The sequence below is a fragment of the Salvelinus alpinus genome, chromosome 1 (assembly GCF_045679555.1).
Source record: "Salvelinus alpinus chromosome 1, SLU_Salpinus.1, whole genome shotgun sequence".
Classification (NCBI taxonomy): Eukaryota; Metazoa; Chordata; class Actinopteri; order Salmoniformes; family Salmonidae; genus Salvelinus; species Salvelinus alpinus.
Window position 1 is genome coordinate 102,201,806 of NC_092086.1, and position 26,799 is coordinate 102,228,604.

At 43.1% G+C, this 26,799-nt stretch overlaps 1 protein-coding gene and 1 long non-coding RNA gene across 2 annotated transcripts in view; one reads left to right on the forward strand and one right to left on the reverse strand.

Moving 5' to 3' along the window:
- The window catches only part of LOC139553275 (putative cytochrome P450 120), a 46,404-nt gene extending 33,568 nt beyond the window's left edge, over positions 1–12,836 (forward strand). Inside the window, exons 10-11 of the mRNA XM_071365473.1 lie at positions 3,601–3,688; positions 8,516–12,836. Of these exons, the coding sequence (XP_071221574.1) occupies positions 3,601–3,688; positions 8,516–8,680 (253 nt within the window). The 3' untranslated portion in view covers positions 8,681–12,836. The remainder of the gene's footprint in view (positions 1–3,600; positions 3,689–8,515) is intronic.
- Positions 1,974–26,799, reverse strand: LOC139553335 (uncharacterized). The gene is made up of 3 exons (XR_011670637.1): positions 26,693–26,799; positions 23,047–23,190; positions 1,974–2,878 (listed from the first exon to the last, which is right to left on the reverse strand). It is a non-coding gene; the product is annotated as an uncharacterized lncRNA (long non-coding RNA).

Genomic DNA, 26,799 nt, shown 5'->3' on the forward strand with positions numbered 1-26,799 from the left:
GTTGAATGAGTAGGTATGTCCAAACTTTTGACTGGTACTGTGTGTATATATATATATATATATATATATATATATATATACAGTGGGGAGAACAAGTATTTGATACACTGACAATTTTGCAGGTTTTCCTACTTACAAAGCATGTAGAGGTCTGTAATTTTTATCATAGGTACACTTCAACTGTGAGAGAAGGAATCTAAAACAAAAATCCAGAAAATCACATTGTATGATTTTTAAGTAATTAATTTGCATTTTATTGCATGACATAAGTATTTGATACATCAGAAAAGCAGAACTGAATATTTGGTACAGAAACCTTAGTTTGCAATTACAGAGATCATACGTTTCCTGTAGTTCTTGACCAGGTTTGCACACACTGCAGCAGGGATTTTGGCCCACTCCTCCATACAGACCTTCTCCAGATCCTTCAGGTTTCGGGGCTGTCGCTGGGCAATACGGACTTTCGGCTCCCTCCAAAGATTTTCTATTGGGTTCAGGTCTGGAGACTGGCTAGGCCACTCCAGGACCTTGAGATGCTTCTTACGGAGCCACTCCTTAGTTGCCATGGCTGTGTGTTTCGGGTCGTTGTCATGCTGGAAGACCCAGCCACGACCCATCTTCAATGCTCTTACTGAGGGAAGGAGGTTGTTGGTCAAGATCTCGTGATACATGGCCCCATCCATCCTCCCCTCAATACGGTGCAGTCGTCCTGTCCCCTTTGCAGAAAAGCATCCCCAAAGAATGATGTTTCCACCTCCATGCTTCACGGTTGGGATGGTGTTCTTGGGGTTGTACTCATACTTCTTCTTCCTCCAAACACGGCGAGTGGAGTTAGACCAAAAAGCTCTATTTTTGTCTCATCAGACCACATGACCTTCTCCCATTCCTCCTCTGGATCATCCAGATGGTCATTGGCAAACTTCAGACAGGCCTGGACATGCACTGGCTTAAGCAGGGGGACCTTGCGTGCGCTGCAGGATTTTAATCCATGACGGCGTAGTGTGTTACTAATGGTTTTCTTTGAGACTGTGGTCCCAGCTCTCTTCAGGTCATTGACCAGGTCCTGCCGTGTAGTTCTGGGCTGATCCCTCACCTTCCTCATGATCATTGATGCCCCACGAGGTGAAATCTTGCATGGAGCCCCAGACCGAGGGTGATTGACCGTCATCTTGAACTTCTTCCATTTTCGAATAATTGCGCCAACAGTTGTTTCCTTCTCACCAAGCTGCTTGCCTATTGTCCTGTAGCCCATCCCAGCCTTGTGCAGGTCTACAATTTTATCCCTGATGTCCTTACACAGCTCTCTGGTCTTGGCCATTGTGGAGAGGTTGGAATCTGTTTGATTGTGTGTGGACAGGTGTCTTTTATACAGGTAACGAGTTCAAACAGGTGCAGTTAATACAGGTAATGAGTGGAGAACAGGAGGGCTTCTTAAAGAAAAACTAACAGGTCTGTGAGAGCCGGAATTCTTACTGGTTGGTAGGTGATCAAATACTTATGTCATGCAATAAAATGCAAATTAATTACTTAAAAATCATACAATGTGATTTTCTGGATTTTTGATTTAGATTCCGTCTCTCACAGTTGAAGTGTACCTATGATAAAAATGACAGACCTCTACATTCTTTGTAAGTAGGAAAACCTGCAAAATCGGCAGTGTATCAAATACTTGTTCTCCCCACTGTATATATATATATATATATATATATATATATATGTGTGTGTGTGTGTGTGTGTGTATGTACGTGACCAACTTGATTTGATTAGAAATGACAATATATAGTTTAACAAAGAATATTGTGCATTTATCTATTTTTTTATTCATCATGTCATCGTAATCAGCAAGTTATTCAGATGGGGACACCATATACCATATGAATAAACCAATTTGAACATTGAGCTCAGAGGACTCAAAAGCTGCCCTTCCTCTCTGAGCACACAGTGAGTCACAGAGCGGGTCACTGCTACAGATATGTATTAATCATGACATTGTTTAATTTAGGAAATGTGCATGTCTGATATTACTGTGGCTTTCAACATTGGTCACCGTTATGTAACGAGGCTTGATCACCAGGTGCAGGAATCACATTATGTGCCTGTACGCCACATGCAGTGTGCAGGTCCTCCTCCGGAAGCATCTTTTTTACTCTGACCTTAATAATGACGATAAACATACTGATCTAAACGCATGTACACAATCAGACATTCTACTGTAACTGAACATGCAGACATTTTGAACAATTCTAAAGACTCAGACACTCTAAACAGTAGTCATTCTGCCCGACATTCTGACTGAACAATGACGGTTTTATACATTCAGTTATTGTTTGTGTGGGCTGTTTTCAACCTCTTCTATATTGCTTTCTGGAGACTGTGATATGCTTGACCCCTGAGGTGATTGATATGTCAGTCATCTGCAGGTGTGACTCATAGCAGAGTGTTGGACCCCCTCCCTGCGTCATAGTGACTGACTGCATACTCACTGGTAAACAGTGATAGAGAGGGGGAGGCAACACTTATTTATTGGGTGCCTTTATGTCAGGTTGAGTGTAGAAAATACTTACATGAACATACTGTATATATTTCCCTACACTCTGTTGCAAGTATGTTTGTTCAAAATGCTTTACATTATCACAGTTGTATTACTCCCAGGAAGTACAACAAGGGGGATGGAAAACCATTTCACACATTAGAATAACATTGTTGAAACTGACTGCAGGATCCGATGATCTGGTCGGAAACACAGCTCTGCATGATTCTGGAAGCCAGCCACTCAGAACTTGCACTTCATCTCTGTCCACTTAGTGCATTAGTCCACAGTCCTGTCTCAGAGCAAGCCAATATGGTTCTTCTCTCTCTCACTCCACTTAATTCCTTCCTGTAATGCGAGTGGAGAAAGAGAATTATATCAAAAACATGTTAGTTAATGTGTGTGGTGCAGAGACGAGTAAGTAAGTTCCTGCTGTCAGTCCAACTGCTACAGATGTAGGATCTTAAATTGATCACCCTGTTGGAGGAGAACTTTTTAAACGTATAGTGTATTTGAGGTTTAAAAAGGCTTCTGAAGTTTGTAATTTCAGACTTAATTTTCCCTTGCAAAAAATGTATCTACCCCTACAAAATTGTAAATGAATTATAATCCACATAACAATTAAAATGTCCTGTTGCTGCAGGATTATTTTCTTGCTGTAGCAAACTGGCTCAAATTAATATCCTGCACCTGTATATGGACATATACTGTACTATGACAACATAACATGATGTCAATTATATGGATTTGTGAATAGGTACAAATTATTGTTGTATATGATATGAATATATAGCACTGCTTTACATAGAACTCCATGGTAGGCAGTCTCTACTTGCATAGTCCTAAAGGTAGTGATAGCATTGTCTGTTCTGTTGGCTCCCTGATGCTGCTGACTTAATCACCAGGGTCGTCACCCCACATCTCTGCACCGTGGCAGGACGTGACAGCTACAAACCACAGCACCCCGAGGTCTCAGCTCTAGTCATATGAGGACAGAGAAATGAAACCGAGTGGGAAGAGAAGACTGTTATGTAATGATTGGTTATGCTGTGCTTTGTTGTCTGTCTTAGAAACGCAGGACAGGAGCACCTTCTCTGCAGCCTAGGCAACGGCCCCAGGAACTGCATCGGAGTCCAGCTGAACAACGTCTTTCTCAAGGTGACTCCTCTCCTTTCCTTCCCTCTCCTCCCTAATCTTTCTACTCTAATCACTTTTCTCTCCTCTCATCACTCTTATTTTATTTTTCCCCGCCAAAGTTATCGTTGATCTTTTTTTTAATGGATTTGACATGACGCTACCAATGTCCTTTAAATTTAAATACTATAAGGTCTATGTACATTTTTTTATAAAAAAAGTCCTACATTACTGACCATTTAGATAGGAATGGTCTGTCTGCAGTGCCTGAAGTCTACAGTCAGTTTCTCCAGCAAGTAAAGCACCCCTCAGGAGACAGGGACAGGGATGTTCAGTAGGGATTCCTCTTGGCTAAAGGGGTAATGTTGTTACGGTGGTAAGTGTTGCTGTGGATGTTCTATTGGCTGCTTGTAAGAAAAGGCCAGCTGTGCACGGCCCTCTGTGGCGTCATTACCAGGCTAGCAACCGCTGACTGAGACTGTCTGTGTGCGTCCCAAATGACACCCTATTCCCTATATAGTGTTCTACTTTTGACCAGAGGCCCTGGTCAAAAGTAGTGCACTACAAATAGAATAGGGTGCCATTTGGGTTACAGGCACTGTCTGTCCAGACCCGGAACACTCAGTGGGAGGCAGGTGAGAAAAAGGACAGGTGTGCTGCGGCCATAATGACAACAATGACAGGTGGGAGGGGATCCACTTCCTGTTGCCGGTGTCTATGATAATGTGGTGGGCATGGGTGTGTACTGGTAGTATATATTCGGTGGCTTAGATGGGCAGGAGGCAGGAGGCAGGAGTCATTGCATCTGATCACCAGAGCTCGCTTTGCTTATCTGTCTATGGCACAGAGAGATGTGAGACAGGCCCTGTTGACAGGGATATTGATGTCCCATGTTTGCTGTTCGCAGTCAGGGTCGGCCGGTGGTGGTGACACATGATGTCCAGTAATTACACTCAGCAACATTACACCAACACAGCAACAATTGTTTTAACAACAGCAGCTGCTTAAACCCCCACATACACACCACACTACGTCCTCCTGGCCTGGCCTGGCCTGGTCGACAGATCACATCAGACCCCTGTGGGGCATGAGGGAGGCTGGGTTCCTACTACCCTGGCCTGGTCGACAGATCATATCAGACCTCTGCGGGGCGGTGAGGGAGGCTGGGTTCCCTACTACCCCTGGCCTGGGTCGGCAGATCATATCAGACCTCTGCGGGGCGGTGAGGGAGGCTAGGTTCCTACTACCCTGGCCTGGTCGACAGATCATATCAGACCTCTGCGGGGCGGTGAGGGAGGCTGGGTTCCTATTACCCTGGCCTGGTCGACAGATCATATCAGACCTCTGCGGGGCGGTGAGGGAGGCTGGGTTCCTATTACCCTGGCCTGGTCGACAGATCATATCAGACCTCTGCGGGGCGGTGAGGGAGGCTGGGTTCCTACTACCCTGGCCTGGTCGACAGATCATATCAGACCTCTGCGGGGCGGTGAGGGAGGCTGGGTTCCTACTACCCTGGCCTGGTCGACAGATCATATCAGACCTCTGCGGGGCGGTGAGGGAGGCTGGGTTCCTACTACCCTGGCCTGGTCGACAGATCATATCAGACCTCTGCGGGGCGGTGAGGGAGGCTGGGTTCCTACTACCCTGGCCTGGTCGACAGATCATATCAGACCTCTGTGGGGCGGTGAGGGAGGCTGGGTTCCTACTACCCTGGCCTGGTCGACAGATCATATCAGACCTCTGCGGGGCGGTGAGGGAGGCTGGGTTCCTACTACCCTGGCCTGGTCGACAGATCATATCAGACCTCTGTGGGGCGGTGAGGGAGGCTGGGTTCCTACTACCCTGGCCTGGTCGACAGATCATATCAGACCTCTGTGGGGCGGTGAGGGAGGCTGGGTTCCTACTACCCTGGCCTGGTCGACAGATCATATCAGACCTCTGTGGGGCGGTGAGGGAGGCTGGGTTCCTACTACCCTGGCCTGGTCGACAGATCATATCAGACCTCTGTGGGGCGGTGAGGGAGGCTGGGTTCCTACTACCCTGGCTGTGTCCCAAATGGCACCGTATTCCCTTTTTAGCGTTCTACTTTTGACCAGGGCCCATAGACACCGTAGTGACGCCCATAGGGCTCTGCTCAAAAGTAGTGCACTATATAGGGAATAAGGTGCCATTTGGAAGTGCCACAGATCAGCCTGCTTCCTCTGACGTACTGAACTGAGTGTCTGTACTGAGCTCTCTAATGCCCACTGATAGACAAGGATCTGGGAGATTACCATCCACTCAGCAGGGAGTATGACTCACTCTCTATTGCTTTTTATCCAATAAAACCAGATACTGTCAGTCAAATAGACGGTAGGTAACACCACAGTACTTCATCCAGCCCGTCATTCACCCTGGGAATTGCAGATGTTCAGAACTATGCAGTAGTAAGAGACTCCAAAGACACAGCATTGTAACAGGAGGAGCTGGTGTGTGCTTACGGATGTCATCAACTTCCATACATCTTTTTTTTCCTAGGAGAAAATAATCACCCTCCCTTCTCCTGTTCAATGATTTAGTGCATGCGGACAGACAAGGCTGTTGTGAGGGATGACTCAACCCTGATCATCTTATCATGGGAGAGTTGATGCTGAACTATACTTACGCTGCATACAGATGTGCTGACTGACAAAGGCGGCCATATGGCTGCTATAAGAACTGGTTAGCTGGCTTAGGGGTTTTGTTTGTAGGAATGGAATGCAATCCATTGTGTCATTGCTTAATTATGGTGGAGGTAGGTATATAGGGAAAATACTGTATTGGTCTCAAACTCATATATGAGATATTGTGTCTCTCTGAGTAACTGATATTTGATGACAGAGCCAGAGCAGAAAGCATATCTTTGAGACAGTTACCATGGCAACAGACAGAGTGGTTTGAGAGGATGAGCTGTACTGAGTCTGTTGTATCAAAACAGCCACTTTACCTAGCTCAGGTCAAATTCTCAAGCGATAAAAGCAATGTTGATGTTTTGTAAAAGTAATAACACATTATTCTCATATGTTGACTAGAATGCAATTCCTCCCCGTTGTTTACAGACACCCAGTAACAGGTTTTGATGGTATATACTGTATAGGCCCTATAAGTGTCCATTGTCGTACTTGAGACAGATTCACAGCGCTTAAGTTCAAATCCTAGGTGATATTGCGTTATAAAGAAGTGATATACTGTCATGTCAAGGCTGCTAACAAGTGGGCAGTGACGGTAACATTGCACCCAGACATACCCATTCTGAGGAGCGGGGGGTGACAGGGCGGTTTCATGTCATGGAAGAGATGAGGCATCACTGTTTGGCTTAGTGAAATCCAACGTGGCCAGTCCCCCAAACCCAGGCCACCCCTGAGGGGACAGTCCATTTGTCATCCTCCTTTACACATGGCAGCCTCCACACCTACACACACATCAGCAGGGCTTTCACACTGGGCCAAAGCGGGTTGAATCAGCGTCGTTTCCACGTCATTTCAACAACAAAAAATTATATGTGATGACGTTGAATCAACGTGGAAAACTAATTGGATTTGCAAATGGTCATCAACCTAAGTGAATTTTGTATTTTTTTCACCCAACTTTTAATCTAAATCCAGTGAGATGGTGACATGTTTTGAACTGATGTCTGTGCCCAGTGGGTTCTCTCTACAGCAAAACCAACAACACTACTACTGTATAAGAGTGGTATGAGAGGTGACAAGATGTGAGAGTCATGGATATACTCTAAGGGTTGATATATATTATATCTAAGTAAAGCCAATCATATATTTCCCTTTAAGCATGGAGGGATATATTACAAGAAGATACATGGGGTTAGTGTCATGTTAGTGTGACACTAAATTAGTGTCATGCATCAACATTTTTTTTAGCTTTTTAAATCACATGCATTGGAATAATAGCCTGATGGAATCTGTCCTGAACATGCTCTGTCCTTATCCTTGTGATTTATTACCTGGCCCATCCCAACTGCAGGAGTGTGGTCATTACTGAGGCACAATCACTAGAGAGGTGGCTGGCTGTCTCTGTCTTGGCCAGGCTAGTGCATGGGATGGGTGTGACCAGAGACCAGAGAGGAGACTCTGGAGAGCAGTGGGATGTAGGTCAGAAGCTGTGAGTCATCTTCCCCCCTTCCCTCCCTTCCCCTCCCCCCTACCCATTTCCCCTTACCGCCTCTGGCAAAGGCACTCTCTCGGGAGAGAGAGGAGAGGCAAGGACGATCTGTCACTCATGTACTGTTAGCATCAAACTGGTCACTTCAGAGATCCTGCCAAAAGGCCACTCTGCAGTGGATGAACAAGACACTACGACACAAGCAGTGCTGTTATTTGGCGCTCATTAGCCAGATTGGCCAGAGTGATTGTTCATGTAGCCTAATGTGTTGTCTTAAAGGGACATAATGTGTTGTGTATTAAAGGGACATCTCTATTGTACATGTAGCCTAATATGTTGTGTTTTAAAGAGACATCTCCATTGTACATGTAGCCTAATGTGTTGTGTCTTAAAGAGACATCTCTATTGTACATGTAGCCTAATATGTTGTGTTTTAAAGAGACATCTCCATTGTACATGTAGCCTAATATGTTGTGTCTTAAAGAGACATCTCCATTGTACATGTAGCCTAATATGTTGTGTCTTAAAGAGACATCTCCATTGTACATGTAGCCTAATATGTTGTGTCTTAAAGAGACATCTCCATTGTACATGTAGCCTAATGTGTTGTGTCTTAAAGAGACATAATGTGTTGCGTCTTAAAGGGACATACTGTGTTGTGTCTTATGGTACATCTCTATTGCCACCAGAAGGACATCTGTATTTGTGTTTCAGGCAGCGTGTGGGTACCTGCTCCAGCACTATGATTGGGACCTGAGCCCCTACTCGCAGGACCTCCAGTACAAATGGTTGCCTGTGTCCCGGCCCACTGTCCCTCCAATGGTGAGCTTCACTGAGCTGGAGAGCAGTGCCACAGACCTGCCTGATAGTCCACCCTAAAGACCAAAGCATGGACACTGAGGGGCAGGTGGATAGGACGAGGAGAGGCCCCGCTGTAGCAGTGGTCCTAATGGTCTCTCAAGGACACCAGTATGGGCAGGTCTTAGTTATTACCCGTCACTCGATCTTCCTGTACTGATTTTTAAAGATAATGTTGATATGGATCACTGTTCACATCTTGATACTGTATATTGTCCAGAACAGGACTGAAAACAGTGACAGTGTCATACAGTTGAAGTCGGAAGTTTACATACACCTTAGCCAAATACATTTAAACTCAGTTTTTCACAATTCCTGACATTTAATCCTAGTAAAAATTCCCTTCACCAGTTTATTTTAAGAATGTGAAATGTCAGAAAAATAGTAGAGAGAATGACTTATTTCAGCTTTTATTTCTTTCACACATTCCCAGTGGGTCAGAAGTTTACATACACTCAATTAGTATTTGGTAGCATTGCCTTTAAATTGTTTAACTTGGGTGAATCATTTCGGGTAGCCTTCCACAAGCTTCCCACAATAAGTTGGGTGAATTTTGGCCCATTCCTCCTGACAGAGCTGGTGTAACTGAGTCAGGTTTGTAGGCCTCCTTGCTCGCACACGCTTTTTCAGTTCTGCCCACACATTTTATATAGGATTTAGGTCAGGGCTTTGTGATGGCCACTCCAATACCCTGACTTTGTTGTCCTTAAGTCATTTTGCCACAACTTTGGAAGTATGCTTGAGGTCATTGTCCCGTTGGAAGACCCATTTGCGACCAAGCTTTAACTTCCTGACTGATGTCTTGAGATGTTGCTTCAATATATTCACATAATTTTCCATCCTCATGATGCCATCTATTTTGTGAAGTGCACCAGTCCATCCTACAGCAAACCACCCCCACAACATGATGCTGCCACCCCCGTGCTTCACGGTTGGGATGGTGTTCTTCGGCTTGCAAGCATCCCCCTTTTTCCTCCAAACATAATGATGGTCATTATGGCCAAACAGTTCTATTTTTGTTTCATCAGACCAGAGGACATTTCTCCAAAAAGTACGATCTTTGTCCCCATGTGCAGTTGCAAACCATAGTCTGGCTTTTTTATGACGGTTTTGGAGCAGTGGCTTCATCCTTGCTGAGCGGCCTTTCAGGTTATGTCGATACAGGACTCGTTTTACTGTGGATATAGATACTTTTGTACCTGTTTCCTCCAGCATCTTCACAAGGTCCTTTGCTGTTGTTCTGGGATTGATTCGCACTTTTCGCACCAAAATACGTTCATCTCTAGGAAACAGAAAGTGTCTCCTTCCTGAGTAGTATGACGGCTGAGTGGTCCCATGGTGTTTATACTTGCGTACTATTGTTTGTACAGATGAACGTGGCACCTTAAGGCGTCTGGAAATTGCTCCCAAGGATTAACCAGACTTGTGGTCTACAATTTCTTTTTCTGAGGTCTTGGCTGATTTCTTTTGATTTTCCCATGATGTCAAGCAAAGAGGCACTAAGTTTGAAGGTATGCCTTGAAATACATCCACATGTACACCTCCAATTGACTGAAATGATGTCAATTAGCCTATCAGAAGCTTCTAAAGCCATGACATAATTTTCTGGAATTTTCTAAGCTGTTTAAAGGCACAGTCAACTTAGTGTATGTAAACTTCTGACCCACTGGAATTGTGATACAGTGAATGTGAAATACAGTGATACAGTGAAATAATCTGTCTGTAAACAATTGTTGGAAAAGTTACTTGTGTCATGCACAAAGTAGATGTCCTAACCGACTTGCCAAAAGTATAGTTTGTTAACAAGACATTTGTGGAGTGGTTGAAAAACGAGTTTTAATGACTCCAACCTATAAGTGTATGTAAACTTCCGACTTCAACTGTATCTCTGTTCCTGAGTCCGCCTCGTAGGGGACTGTTTCCTGACTACTGCCGAGGTGTGGTGGTCTTTCTAGCCCTTATAGCTGCCGAAGCATCACTCAGGCAGAGCCAGCTTCAGGCATAAGTTACATAAGCGGTCACTTAGCACCCCTGGCCACTAGGAGGCCCCTGACCTCAATTAGCCTTGTCAGCTAACACTTTTTATATTGGTAAGTTAGTTTAGTTAGCTGTTCCCTCTGTGTCACTGAAGCTTTCTCCGCTAAATCTACTGCCCAGCCTTTCTGAACTACCTGGCTGAACAACACATTATCATCTGAAGCTGTGGAAGAAAATTGCCCAAGACCTACCCGATCATTTGTTTTGTTTGTTTTTTATTCATCTTTGAGATTCTCTTTGTAATGAACAGCACTATATAAAATAAATTATGCAGATTTTTTACTTTTTTTTATTGTCAAGTTGCTGCCAGTAATTGCAATATAGGTACATACTGCAGCCTACATTAGATGAGGTTGCCCTATTTTAAGATTGTTATTGTTTATGTGTGTGTTTATTTAACCTTAGGAAAAAACTACTGTATGACACTTTGGATGCTTTAGGAGTGTCTCTATCACTGCACCGTTAGCCTGTCACATGACAGGGGTTTTAACAGTTCTGCAGCACCAGAAGTCAAGGAATGCCCTCAGATTTCAGCGTTGCACCAAGGGCTCCTGAAATGTTCCCCCTCTCACTCTCACTTAGCAACCAGAAGTGCTTAGCAACGGTTCGTCCTAGCTACTCAGAGGTACCTAGCCCATGTTATTGTCTGGCTGCTTATTATCATGCAGCTCTCACCCTCACACAGACAGACATCTTCACATTAAACCTTTTGTTTATTATAACGGAGGGAACGGAAATATCTTATGAATGGCAATGAAGCGCAAGCTGTTTTAGGTGAATGTGAATATGTCAATGGATATTTCATAATGTACATGTTTTCTGATTAGTTTTTTCTGTTCAATATTTACTCTGAAATGATAGCCATTCTAGACTACTCTTAAAGGTTAAATATTAGTACTGTATAATATATTTTAATCGATCTTTATTAAAGATTATGATAAACTGTGAAAAGATGATTATGTATCTGATCATTACAATAGTAATTGAGCTATTTCTTCATGAGACAGATTGTGATAATATAAATCATAACTTATTTCTTCAGGTCATGTAATATCCTCTGTATTACCTGGAAACACAATTCCATCAGATTCCATACTTCTTTTTAAATGTAATGTTCATTTTAAAAGTTCTATCAAATATTTATTATGCATTTACTATGTACTGATATTTTGTAGGTAATAATGTTTCCACTCTGTTTTTCTGTCAATCACAAGTGGTAAATCCCTAAGAATGCAAGCTATTTGAACATAGAAACTCTCGCTTTCTTAAGAAAAACACTAGCACAACAGCAGTTCAGTCTTAGTTAGTGAACAAATCTATTAAATGTAAGTTATGCTGCTTATCCTGGCTAATGTTCCTATAAAGTCTACAGGACACTTTTGTCCAGCGCTGCTACAGATGTAGGATCTTAATTTGAGCCAGTTTGCTACAGCAGGAAAATAATCCTGCAGCAACAGGAATTTTTTATTATTTTGTGGATTTTAATTAAGTTTTTTGTAGGGGTTGATACATTTTTCGTGAAGGGAAAATCTAGTCTGAAATTTCAAAGTGGAAATTACACATTTCAGAAGCCTTTTTAAACCTCAAATACACTACAAGTTTTACATTTCCTGCATTTCAGGAAAGTTCTCCTCGAACAGGGTGATCAAATTAAAATCCTACATGTGGACACTGCATAAACCTGTTGTCAGCACACATGAACACACTTTAGACATTGCTTGCACTATTACAGACAGGCTGGAGACAGAAGGTAAATAATAGCTGATTTGTGTCAATAGGAGTAATGCATGAATCACTCTTGTTTTTCAATTTAAGTTTCATGTTGAATATATATGCAGGAAATACAAACTTGTAGTGTGTTCAAGGCTTGAAAAGGCTTCTAAAGTCTGTAATTTTCACTTTAATATGTCAGACTTGATTTGCCCTAACGAAAAATGTATTACACCCTACAAAAAAATTATGTTAATTATAATCCACATAATTATTCACATTTCCTGTTGCTAAAGGATTATTTGCCTGCTGTAGCAAACTGGGTCAAATTAAGATCCTTCATCTGTAGTATCGACATTCTGGTCTGTGTGTGTGTTCTGTATTTTTCCCTGTTTTGTGCAGAATAATTAAACCCATTCCGTTTACCTTCTCACAGACCGCTGGTTTGATCCTGTTGCATTAATGTAACTATGTGCACACATAGCTCTGTATTTTGATGCACACTGTAGGGCAGACTCCTATCTCCTTCTCTAACTCCTACACAGACGAAAGAATAGCAGGCCATCTGCCTCCAGTAAGGGCACATATCTCAATACATTTCGCCTACAGAGCCCAAGGCTCATGTACTGTATTAGCACTCAGCACTGTCAACAGAAAGAAAGAACACATGCATGAGAGTTGTAAGATGAGCTGACTTTGAATGCGTACATAATATCACTCAGGCTAGAAACACACATGTCCGGCTGTAACAGAAAACATACAGAGGAGCCCTTCAAGATCAGTTTACATATGTACAGACTTCTGGACACTGAAGAGAAAAACACACATACCACCACACACACACACACACACATAAACACGTTTTAGCGCCTCGAGATCCAGTGGTCGCTCTTCCTGTCTCCCTGACCTCTCACCCCTTGCCCTGTCATGGTGATGAGGAAGTCATAGCCAACTTAGTTTTGTTTGGCCTGTTTCTCCACCCCTGATACAGGAGGTGGACGGGCAACCAGATGTCACTACAAAGGGACAGACTCTCTTTTAATTACCATGCCTAATTAGAGTATGGCGGCTACAAGGAGCCCTGTGCCATTCAGCCTCACAGGACAACCTTTCACATGGTAATCAGATGAGGAAGATGTCACAGGATACACCCCTGCATGGTCTGGAACTGGGTAGTATACGGACGAACACCGCTCTATAATTGATCTGTTTTGTCCTTATTTGACTTTAACATGTTGAGCATGTCCTGTCCTGCATAGTGCTATTGATATGGAGCTGTTAGATATAGGTCATTTAGACGGTGCAATAAACCTTATAGGACATAAAAACAACGGTCAATATACTGTATTACTTCAATACACAATGAATCAGGTTACATTCAGAGAGTAGAGTAGTATTTTATTGATCCCAAATTGGGACATTTTTATTTTACATTTAGGGGTGGTGAGCATGTAGATTTCGACGAGGGGGGTTACTTAGCCACACCACGCCATGTCCCATTCACTCACCTGCTCCAGTAAATTAAGTAACCTCCCTCTGTGTGCTGGGAGAAGTCCATCCCTCTCCCGCCATCCTTCTGTCCAACTCTCCTTCCATCTCTCCCTTTCTCCCTCAGAGAGGCCCAGGAGGAACCATGTCAGAGCGCATCCCTCAGGGTCAGGTCAATTCCATTATCACAGATAGAATTGGCTTCCTGTGCAGCTCTGGGACTGTAATAACCATCTCTCACCACGCACGCACGCACGCACGCACGCACCCACGCACACACACACCTCCAAGCTGGGGGGAGACTGACTCACATGTTAAATCTCTGGTCCGGTCTGTGTGCATTTGCTGAGGTATTAGGAATGGGTAACATGCTCTCTCTCCTCACACTGTAGCGGGGACCATCTCTACCCTTCCATATGACTGTTCATGCTAATAGTAATGACTACTGCAAGAAGTCCATTCACCCCCACAGCTGAGTCATGTACTCTATTTACAGCCACTTGGAAGCTCATGCAGAGGTAGGCCATGTATCGTTTTGCTCACTACATGCCTAATAATGTTATGGCAGAATCTGCAATAAATCAATTACCGGCCTGAAACAACACATTTTTCACTGTCACCTCAGCGAGCACAGGAGATCATTTGGTTTTATTTTCCTGGCTTTCTTGTCACATTCCATTAGGCAGGAAGGGAGAGGGTGAGAAAGTAGAACATTAGGATTCACAGAGACAAGTGATACACCCACAAGTGGTTTCATACCAATAATCTATTCAAGCCTTCAAGCAAACATGAACTGTGTTGTATTGCACAGGCAGGTAAGGAGGAGAAGGAGAGATAAAGTACTATTTCCATACCCAGCACCTCTCCTATGCCATGTAAAATCAAGCCTAGTAAACACACACCGTTACATACACACCTGCTCACTCAGCTCCTTCTACTGATTGCTCCTCATTGACCCTCAGCACTGACATCCTCTGTCTCTCTCTGCACTAGCAAGCTCAGCTCAAGTACACACATGCGTACACGTACGGACGCACACACATAGATACACACAAACACACACACCTCCTGTCTCCCTGCTGTGTGTGGTTGCCTGCATGGCTGGCTGGACCTCCAGAGCTGGCAGGAAGATGGGCAATTACTCACTGGGGTCTCTTTAATTGTGTCACTTTTCATCCCAAGAGCCACAGCTCTCTCTTGTCTCCTCAATCAACACTAGTCGTTAATTGCAACACCATGGAACAACACTTGAACTGTGTCTTCAAGTGTTGGGAAGAAAAGTAGGTTAGGTGAAACAACGTTACAAACACGTCCTGAAGAGACAATAATTCATAGTCAATCTACAAAACCTGGAAATATTTTTTTTTTAAACATGGCCGATATAGTCAGAGTGTATTACCAAAAAATTGGATAACTTTTCAAAGCAGCTTTTTAAAGTAAGAAGCAGAGTGTCAACATCTACATGACACATGTCTCTCCTCTCCTCCAGTGATTTGATCAGCTCTATCTCCAGTGGCAGGCAGGCAGCCGACCAGGCGATGAGGAGTGGGCTATATCTCTGTGGTGACTCACGACAGGTGAGCTGACAGGCCACAGCCCTGCAGCATATCAAACAGAATGATTCATCCTTTCTCAGGAGCCAAGACACATCTGGATGACTGGCCTCTGACCATGTGATGTTGCCAGAGAGACTCTTCTCCTTCCTCCTGTGATAAAGGCCGTTTGAACTGATTACATCTAACAGGGACAAAATGTCCTTTATTTCCCTCTTTGGAAAATCTGCATCACAATGTGTATACTACTCATACTACTGTAGTCCACATTATGTTGACTAATTGCTTTATTTGAAGTGATAACTCTTAGCTCTGTTATGGGTATGCTTGTAATCATTAAGGACTGGGGAGTTTTTCAGGATAAAAAAGAAACATAATGTAGCTAAGAATAGGAAAAATCCTAGAGGAAAAACTGGTTCAGTCTGCTTTACACCAGACACTGGGAGATGAAGTTTCCATCATTAAGTTAGCTGATGACACAACAGTGTCCTGATCACCGACAACGACAAGACAGGCTATAGGGAGGAGGTCAGAGACCTGGCCCTGTGGTGCCAGGACAACAACCTCTCCCTCAACATGATCAAGACAAAGGAGATGATTGTGGACTACAGGAAAAATAGGACCGAGCACGCCCCCATTCTCATCGATGGGGCTGCAGTGGAGCAGGTTGAGAGCTTCAAGTTCCTTGGTGTCCACATCCCCAACAAACTAACATGGTCCAAGCACACCAAGACAGTCGTGAAGAGGGCACGACAAAACCCATTCCCCCTCAGGAGACTGAAAATATTTGGCATGGGTCATCAGATCCTCAAAATGTTCTACAGCTGCACCATCGAGAGCATCCTGACTGGTTGCATCACTGCCTGGTATGGCAACTGCTCGGCCTCCGACCGCAAGGCACTACAGAGGGTAGTGCGAACAGCCCAGTACATCACTGGGGCCAAGCTTCCTGCCATCCAGGACCTTTATACCAGGTGGTGTCAGAGGAAAGCCCTAAAAATGGTCAAAGACTCCAGTCCCCCTAGTCAGAAGACAGTGAATATTCCTGAGTGGCTGAGTTACAGTTTTGACTTAAATCTACTTGAAAATCTATGGTAAGACCTGAAAATGGTTGTCTAGCAATGATCAACAATCAATTTGACAGAGCTTGAAGAAATATAATAATGGGCAATGTCGCCCATCTTCGAGACTTACCCAGAAAGACACAGCTGTAATCGCTGCCAAAGGTGCTTTTACAAAGTATTGACTCAGAGGTATGAATACCTATGTAAATTAGATATTTCTGTATTACATTTTTTTTTTTATGTGCTAACATTTCTAAAAACATGTGTAGCCGATGTGAAATGGCTAGCTAGTTAGCGGTGGTGCGCGCCAAAAGCGTTTCAATCGGCGACGTCACTCGCTCTGAGGTCTTGAAGTAGTTGTTCCCCTTGCTCTGCGAGGGCCGTGGCTTTTGTGGAGCGATGGGTAACAATGCTTCGAGGGTGGCTGTTGTCGATGTGTGCAGAGGGTCCTTGGTTCGAGCCCAGGTAGGGGCGAGGAGAGGGACGGAAGCTAAACTGTTACACGTTTTCACTTTGTCATTATGGGGTATTGTGTGTAGATGAGTCAAGGGGTATGAATACTTTCTGAAGGCACTGTAAGTGTCTTCCTCAAGGGCACGTCAACAGATCTTTTGGTTACTGGCCCAATGTTATAACTGCTAGGCTACCTGCCCCCCATTAGACATGTAAATAATAAATGGTAGTCCGATTTGGTCTGATTCTGCGGAACAAATGGTTCTCAGAATCAGCAGGCAAACTATTTAAAAAGGAACTATGTGACAAACATACGCATCAGACTCTCCAGCCTAGTAGTACTTCATAATATAATATATATTATAATAGTACTTCTAACAGAAGCCTAGTCTATAACAATGGTCATTCTCATCTGAATTGGAACTGACTATACAGTCGTCAGCCTTATCCAATCAAGAATAGAAAGCATATGGCTGGCCTCATTCATAAGGGTGAAGACTACTGTGTGTTCTGCTGTTTGGTCTGCCGTGTGTTCTACTGTGTGTTTGTTCTACGGTGTGTTCTACTGTGTGTTTGTTCTACTGTGTGTTCTACTTTGTGTTTGTTCTACTGTGTGTTCTACTTTGTGTTCTACTGTGTGTTCTGCTGTGTGTTCTACTGTGTGTTCTGCTGTGTGTTCTACTGTGTGTTCTGCTGTGTGTTCTACTGTGTGTTCTGCTGTGTGTTCTGCTGTGTGTTCTGCTGTGTGTTCTACTGTGTGTTCTGCTGTATGTTCTGCTGTGTGTTCTGCTGTGTGTTTGTTCTGCTGTATGTTCTACTTCATTCAGACCAAAGCTTCATTATGACCTTTTAATTGGGTCAGAGGGCCCAGGAAATAAGCATCTTTATCCTGGTTGAGAAATAGGGTTTATAAACACTCACTGAGAAAGACCCAACAAAAGGCCACTTGTTTTTGTGGCCTTGCTTTTACCGTTGCAGCAGGCCAGACCAGACCAGGGCACAGTTAAAGGGGTCGGACACGTTTCTGATGTTCCTTTCAGATCAAGGAGGTCAGCTGCCAAGCTAGTATTTGTCCTTATAAACCTCATAGTTTGTGATTAGGTTAAATTAACAAAAATAATAGTTTTTATTATTTTGACTATTAATGTTATTGGTTGCCTGTTACAAACATGACTATACCACTAACACCATGTGTCACAACATTCACATGGCTCCTTGGATATTTGCATTTTCCTTGTAAAGTGAAAGGCAGTTTGTTGCAATAGGCCTACAATGTGTATTTAAGTATAGCCAAGTATGAGTTTGAAAAAGTACCAGGGAATTTTGAATTTTGCTTCCTGATGGTACGATCTGAGTAGTTGGTAGCGTGGGCGAGTTAGGAATTCACGTTGAGCTGTTTGCATAATTAAGCCTTTCCTGGGAGGTTTGTGGGTTAAAATACACTACTATGATCCCTGAGTAGAATACATATTGGAGTCATGGTTAGGCAATTGCCTATTCTTCCTTCCTCAACAGTATAAACAGGCAGCATATTACCTGGGAAACTGTGAGTAACTGTCATTTCCCCTCAAGGTACCATTATAGCAGTATTTCTACTTTGCACATTCACCTACTGCAAATCTACAATTCCAGTGTTTTTAATTGCTATATTGTATTTACTTTGCCACCGTGGCCTTTTTATTGCCTTTACCTCCCTTATCTCACCTCATTTGCTCACATTGTATATAGACTTGTTTTTGTACTGTATTATTGACTGTATGTTTGTTTTACTCCATGTGTAACTCTGTGTTGTTGTATGTGTCGAACTGCTTTGCTTTATCTTGGCCAGGTCGCAGCTGTAAATGAGAACTTATTCTCAACTTGCCTACCTGGTTAAACAAAGGTAAAATAAAAATAAATTAAATAAATAAATAGCCTAAATAGATCCACACAGAGATGGTCATGTGGTCATGAACAGTCCACTCAAACAACTTCACTATTCTTCACTTGAAATGATCACTGCATATTAACCTTTCAGATTACCCTTCATTCCAGCCAGATTAAGAACATTATATTTCAAACTTGTATAATCTTTCAGACAAGCTGGACAGGAATAGTTAGTGAAAATGAAAGGGCTGAATTAAGGTGATTCTGTGTAGAGGTCCTCATTTCTCTCTGCATTGTGATTACAGGTATATGCAGTAATTAAAAGTAATTATACAGCACGAAGAGAACCTTTCTTCTGAAGGCTACATTGTACCCTGAATTTGTTGTCTTCACTTGTTCTTGTATTCTTTATTTTGTCTATCTTACAAGCATATTGCCAGGGCATTCACATTTCCACTGAGGTGTTACCACAGCAACTTGTCTTCCTGTCAAGAACGGACATCTTTGATGCATCACCTCTCTCTTCTCTCTAAAATCCCACCAAGCCATACCCCTGTCCTATGGGCCTATTTGTTCTGTAGAGATTTCAATTTCAATCTTTCTAACAGTCAATGGATTCAACCATGGGCCTACAGCCTAAAAATGATATGAATAAGAGGCAGTGAAGGGTACTGACTAGATAGAGCTTGAACAGGAACATTGGCACCACCACCAAGGTTTGGCTGCTTTTACTTTTTGTTTTAATTTAGTTTTATTTCCCAATACACACATCAGTAGAGGAAGTGTCCATATCAGGGTTCCCCAACTGGTGGCCCGGAGCCAAATTTGTCTCCGGGTGGTTTTATTTGGTCCCCCAAGTTGTCTGAGCAAAATATATATATATATATATATATTTTTTTTTACATTAAAGACTGTAAAAACACCAGGAGGTTTGAAATGATTAGGTTTTAGTCTACTATTATATCTGTTTGGGATTCTTGATGTCATTTTGCAGTCAAATTATTTGTAATTATGTTCTGACCATCCGCTCAAGAAAAAAATTGTCCCGTGGCTGAATCTGGTTGATGATCACTGGTCTATATGATCACCTTGCCCCTGTGTGAGTGTGTTTGCATCACACATCGCATCGTCCCTATACCTACTGCCTCACTGTCAGTCTGCCAGAACCCCTGCCGTCCCTTCCTGCTCCAACACTCCCAGGTTCTCAGATGGTTGTCAGATAGTTGTCACACATTTTTACAGCGGGTTCAGCCCACTGTGGCAGTTAGACCAACAGAGCCAGATGTGTTTGCTTTAGCAGCTTGTCGTTTCCCATGTGAGACAGAGTGCCACTCAAGGTCACAGCTAGTCCTTTCACAGATACACACACACTTACACACTGACACGCATGCAGTCACACATGCACACACACACCCTACATGCACGTCACCTTCCATTTTCATTACTCCTCAGTCGTCAGTTGCCTGACTCATTCTGGGCGAGTGGGGATCATCCCGACATGGTAAATATAAACCATAAAATGATTCCCTCTGTGGGAAACTTGCAGCATAGTCAAGTAGGCCTAGCTAGTTAAGTCAAACCTCGACAAGGTCAGAGAATGATTCACCCTATTCACAGCTGAGTGGATACAACCCAGTAATGAGGAATATAGCTCACAAATAAGAAAAAATAGCAGAAAAATGTCTCACTCTCACACAGCTACCAGCTTTTGTGTTCAGCGCCATTTTGGTGTTGGCTGGGTGGAACAGGTTTTTATAAATACATTTAATTGACTGCCGATAGGTACTTGTCACAGTGGGAGGCCGTTCCTTCTCTTACTAAAACAAAAGCGGCACCTGCTTAACGAACCTGATGTTTCTACTTGTAGAATTGCAAATCATGTCAGTGGCCAACAACTTGACTTTGAGCCTATTAGAGAGCACGAACCCCCACGTGAGGAGCCAACATGAGTGACAATAACATCACGGTTGAATGTCATGAGCCAGTCACACTTCATATGCAATGTAGACTATGGGATGGTAGTTAGCTAAGTGCACAGACAATGCACAAAACAAAATACTTCCTCCAAGCTAGCTAACCACTGTAGCTAGTATTGACATTTTAATGAAATCATACATCAGCTGCCTGTGTTAGCTGCAGAGTTAGTGCAGTGTATTTAGCTAGCTAGCTATGTTGTGCTAGCTAACGAATATGCTAACTGTCAGTATGTGATTACGGAGAGTGAATTCAATTGTTTCTTCGTCATCTTGCTAGGTAGTTATCTAGCTGTGGTCATTTGGCTAATATCAACAAGGGCTTTCTACAAAATAGCAACATTAGCGCAGCTAACTAGCTAGCTTACATTGGAATCTATACCATAAACTAAGCAACACACACAGACATGCATTGCCAAACAATGCTACTGCCACCTTTTGGTTTGGAGTATTTTAACAAGGCTGAGTGGCTGACGACTTCAAGGTCTTCGCTGTGTGAACACAAAAGAGATTGACTGCCGTTAATTTATTCAGAGGTGCTAAGTACTGGCGGCAGGCAAATGTTTGACAATCCTACCGGTGTGTCTGAGCTAATATGGGCAGAAATACACATGTTGTAGCATGTGTCAAATGACAATGAATTCCCTTAGAATCTATTACAACATATTTTGATGTATGTCAGCTGACTGTATAAGTGTCATTTAATTATTTGGCCAATAGTACACACCCAGGTGTTTGATTATTCATTCCAAAGTGTTTAGCTGTCTTGGCCCGCAAATCAATTAACGGTCAGGAAAAGAAATTCAATCACTTGGAAGTACCACTGTCACATTGGCAAGAGGACTTTGCTCCTCCCTCTCTATCACCCCTCCTGTCCACACTCTCACCCCTAGCCTGCTAGGGAGGGGACCAGGTGCCAAAAGTCTGCACGTTGAAGTCTGCCTCCTCCCTTCTAACGTTCACTGACATGAGAGGGAGGCTTCCTGTGTCTGGCCATTGTCGCTTTGTAGTCTAGTGAAGCATAAAAGGGAGGACACCTCAGTGCATATCAGTGCAAGTGAATACTGAGCATAATCTATCTTTGACATTATTCAAAAAGATGAAGGCTTCGTGCTGTAGTGCTGGAGGTGCCAAGATCTTGAGCAGGGGCGTAATGCACCCCAAAAATCTGACGAATCACAAAGTATGTGAGGATGGCTGGGGGGGTGGTTGTTGGAGAATTTAGCATTTTTCAAACACCTGAAACTGCTTTTTCCTGCAATCTAGAGCAATAATCATTTAAGCTTCTAAGTAAAAAATACATCTGTATATTTTTCTTCATATCTAAGCATAGCTCTTGAGCTGTCTGTATCCATCTGACTGGTGGTTCTAAAAACAAAATATGCTTCTCTGCATCTCTCCTAAAATCTGGGTAAAAGATTGAAAGGAATGTGAGTCTTATTCAGTATATTTAGTTATTGCTTGCTTTTCTAAAGTCTACAAGCAGGCGTGCCAGCTACAGATGTAGGATCTTAATTTGATCACTCTTTTATAACGGATAATTTTCCTACCAGAAGGAAATGCAAACCTGTAGTGTATTTGAGGATTAAAAAAGCATCTAAAGTTTGTAATTTCCATTTTAAAATGTCAGACTTGATTTGCCCTAATGAAAAATGTATCCATTCATTATAATCGCTAAATCATTTACATTTCCTGTTGCTGACCATATTTTCTGTAGGAGTGGATGTGCCATCATCAGACAGGTTGCTTCGCCTTGGTTACTGTGTTCCTAGCTATTTCTCAAACACAAAGAGAGAAAACATGACAGGTGCTGTAATATCTTAACCCCTCCCAGAAGCAGTATAGAATCCTGTCCATGGTCACGGTGAAGGCAAGGACGTCAATGTTAGAAAACGGCAAGACAGTATAATGCATATGATTCATGACACATCTCTGGGTGCTGCTTCTGTGAGTGTCTGTACTACACATTCAAGCCAGAGCATTAAAGGGCGGAGATTTCATTTTTATTTCAATTCATCTTTAATTTTATAATGTATCTGTCCAAAACATTCCACCTAATTTTATGGGGCTTTGGGTACTAAGCACATCATTTCCTGTATTTGGAAGGACATCTTTTGACACGTACAAAGATTGTATTGTAGCAGAATCAGTATTCATCAAGGTATGATTCATTTTTTCCGCAGAGATGCTGAAGCCATTTTGTAACTTCGCCACTCACCACTCACCCTTCTGAAGAGACTTACCATAAGAGATAGGTGAGTCTGGTGCATAGATCTCCAGTTGCTTAGCAACAAATCAAACTTCTTCATTTCCAATATCCTGCTTATTATGGAGAAAATGGTTGTAGCGTGACTGAAAGGGGTGCTGTGCTGTAACCTCCTTATCCACTGAGAAAGAGAGAGAGAGAGAGAAAGAAAGAAAGAAAGAAAGAAAGAGAGAGAGAGAGAGAGAGAGAGAGAGAGAGAGAGAGAGAGAGAGAGAGAGAGAGAGAGAGAGAGAGAGAGAGAGATAGACAATAAGGTCAAGGTACTGAGCCGTTAGTTGGAACCCACTTCCTGCCTATGTCATTTGCGATAAATGTCAGTTTCCTGCTTTCCTGTTAGTTAAGATACCTTGGCTATGAAAATAAATATCTGTATGAATAAAATATTGTTGCTAAACACCCTAGAGAGCTTCTACCCAGGAAATGCAACATTAGATATAATACTTCCAGGAGCACAGGATCCCTCACAGTATAAAGATAAACCTGAAATATTTCTCATTAAAAAAAATCTACGTAAATCACTGTTGTGTGATGTAAAATAGCCTACATGAGTCTGAACATCTGAAGAAAGACACACAGTACATGCACACAAGCACACAGCATACACATGCTCACACACTCACATTGTCCCTGCTTCAAAGGCAGTGGAGGGTGGTGGGAGGAGCTATAGGAGGACAGGCTCATTGTAATGGCTGGAATGGAATAAATGGAACGGTATCAAATTATATCAAACCACATGTTTGACTCAGTTCCATTAATTCCATACCAGCAATTACAATGAGCCCATCCTCTTATAACTCCTCCCACCAGCCTTCACTGTTCAAAGGAAATCTGCATAATTTTGTCAAACGTTATATGAAAGAGGTATCTAAAAGTGAGCAGTACATTAGTAGCCTACGTATGCAAACGCAATTGCAGGGTAACCATGGAAACAAATATTAGTTGAGAGAGCCATAAGACAAAACCAACCATACCTAATTCAACCAACTGGCCATGTTGATACAACATGATAACGGTCATAACAAGTTGAAATAACCATCTTGATCCAACCACCCCTTTGCCCTGAGGGTGGGGTATGCGGTAAGCGTCAGACATAGACTTGCCCTACTCTGTACAGGAGTGAGTCAAGAGGGGCATGGAAAAACCTGAGCAGCAGCAGCAGCAGTGTTGGACAGAGGAGCCCACGTGTTCTTGGCCTCTCTGCAGCTTCCTGGATCCAGGGGGGTCAGCTCTCACACATGTTGTTTGATATAAGTATTTTTCCACTTCCTAATCCCTGAGTGTTCGCCCCGCTCGCCTGCCATGTGCCACAGCCAATCTTTAGCACTGCTTCTCTCCATGCCTCCCACTCTGGCTGACCTGGTGGGCTGGCCGGGGCCGGGGATAATCCCTGTTCATCCACCCATAGCACAGCAGAGCAGACAGCCTGAATCTGGACAGACTGGAGATGGAGGGATGGAGGAAAGAGAGCCTCAGCCTAGACAACAACACATTAAGTGTGTGCCCTCAGGCCCCTACTCTACTACCACATATCTGCAGCACAAAATCCATGTGTGTATAGTGCATTTGTTATCGTGTGTGTTTGTATGTGTCTGTGCCTATGTTTGTGTTGCTTCACAGTCCCCGCTGTTCCATAAGGTGTATTTGTATCTGTTTTTTAAATCTAATCTTACTGCTTGCATCAGTTACCTGATGTGGAATAGAATTCCATGTAGTTATGGCTCTATGTAGTACTGTGCACGTCCCATAGTCTGTTCTTGACTTGGGGACTGTGAAGAGACCTCTGGTGGCATGTCTTGTGGGGTATGCATGGGTATCTGAGCTGTGTGTCAGTAGTTCAAACAGACAGCTCGGTGCATTGAACATGTCGATACCTCTCACAAATACAGGTAGTGATGAAGTCAATCTCTCCTCCATTTTGAGCCAGGAGAGATTGACATGCATATTATTAATGTTAGCTCTCTATGTATATCCAAGGGCCAGCCGTACTGCCCTGTTCTCAGCCAACTGCAATTATCCTAAGTCCCTCTTTGTAGCACCTGACAACACGACTGAACAGTAGTCCAGGTGCGACAAAATTAGGGCCTGTAGAACCTGCCTTGTTGATAATGCTGTTAAGAAGGCAGAACAGCGCTTTATTATGGACAAAGGCCTTGGCTGTGGGAAGAAAGTTAGGGACAGAGGCTGGTCTCAGCCACATAAAATATGTTCTTTCAAACCAGCTAGATGCGGATACCATTTTTGCTTGTTATTGTGCATTGAATGTACCTGTGTGGGGAGAAAGCTAGGGACAGAGGCTGGACACAGTTTTTGGCTGTGGGGAGAAAGTTAGAGAGAGACTGAACACAGTCTTTGGATGTCTTGAAAAGTTGCTTGGAATCCTCTGAAGACTGAACTACACAGCACTATTTATGTTGGCGATTGGAGTCTATTTTAATGTATCATTCAAATGGCCCCTGTATAAATGGCCCCCATTCAAATGGCCCCTGTTCAAATGGCCCCTGGTAAAGTGTGAGTTTCTGCAATCCACTCTGTGAACATTCCAATTTCCCATGGTTACAGATCACTGAAGAATGAATTGGTTTGTGTTTTATCCAAGAGCTTGATCCAGTAATATCATCCAATTATATGTTGTCAGTGGCCTGACCTGAACAGGTCTTGCCATATGCTCTGACAGATTTGACTATTCGAAACAGGGAAATTGAATGAGGATACAGCGAGGCTGTGGTTCTGTGACCTATCACATCATAAACCACCAGCTTCCCTATTCTACCTAGATGAGCTTGAACTTTTTGTGGTCCATCAAAGAATGCAACATTGTGATAACATTTATATTTACCATGTCTGGACATTATCAGTTAATACAGCCACTTGGCAAAGATTCCAGGATTAATTTCTCAGAATGGCTTTCGCTGTGGGGAGAAAGCTAGGGACAGAGGCTGGACAAAGGCTTTGGCTGTAGGGAGAAAGCTAGGGACAGAGGCTGGACAAAGGCTTTGGCTGTTTTATTTATTCAAACCCTCAGTTTGAATAAATAGCCTGAGCACAAATTATCTGTGTTGTCTGTAACTGTTGTAACAGTCAGCAGAAACATGCAGGCCATCAGGAATAACTGGAGAGGATAGGAGTGAACAAGAGAGACTGTTCCTCAGGACTAGATGACTGATTAGGAAAATATTACTCAGCCTTAACTGAGCCTGCGGTTTCTCATTGTGTCTCTACCACAATGCCTGGCATCTGTGGGCAGATCACAACTGGTATGTCTGAGGCTGAGCAATACGGCTATAGGGGAAAGCTTTACAATACTATAGTCCTGACTCCCTAGACTACAGGACTCAACATTTGTTCGACATTGAGCAGAGTAGGGAATGCATGATCTCTTCAATTGTCATGCTCCGATCCCCCTTTATACACCATTGTAATGAAATTACCTCTGCTCTGAGTCTGAGCTGGTTCCATCAAGAGTGAGAGTTCTCTGGCTTGCCTTTACAGGCTATAGAAGCACAATGCCTGCCTTCCTACTCTGTTCTTACACTCATCTCAAGGTCTCAGACACATAAAATATGTTCTTTCAAACCAGCGAGTTGCGAATTCCATTTTTGCTTGTTATTGTGCATTGAACGTACCTCAACAATTCAAAACCTGCATGAATGCATGGTACATAAAGAGATGGAAGTGTCAAGTCACATAACATCCACAATAGAGCTGGAGCTGTAGATTCCAGAGTCACAAC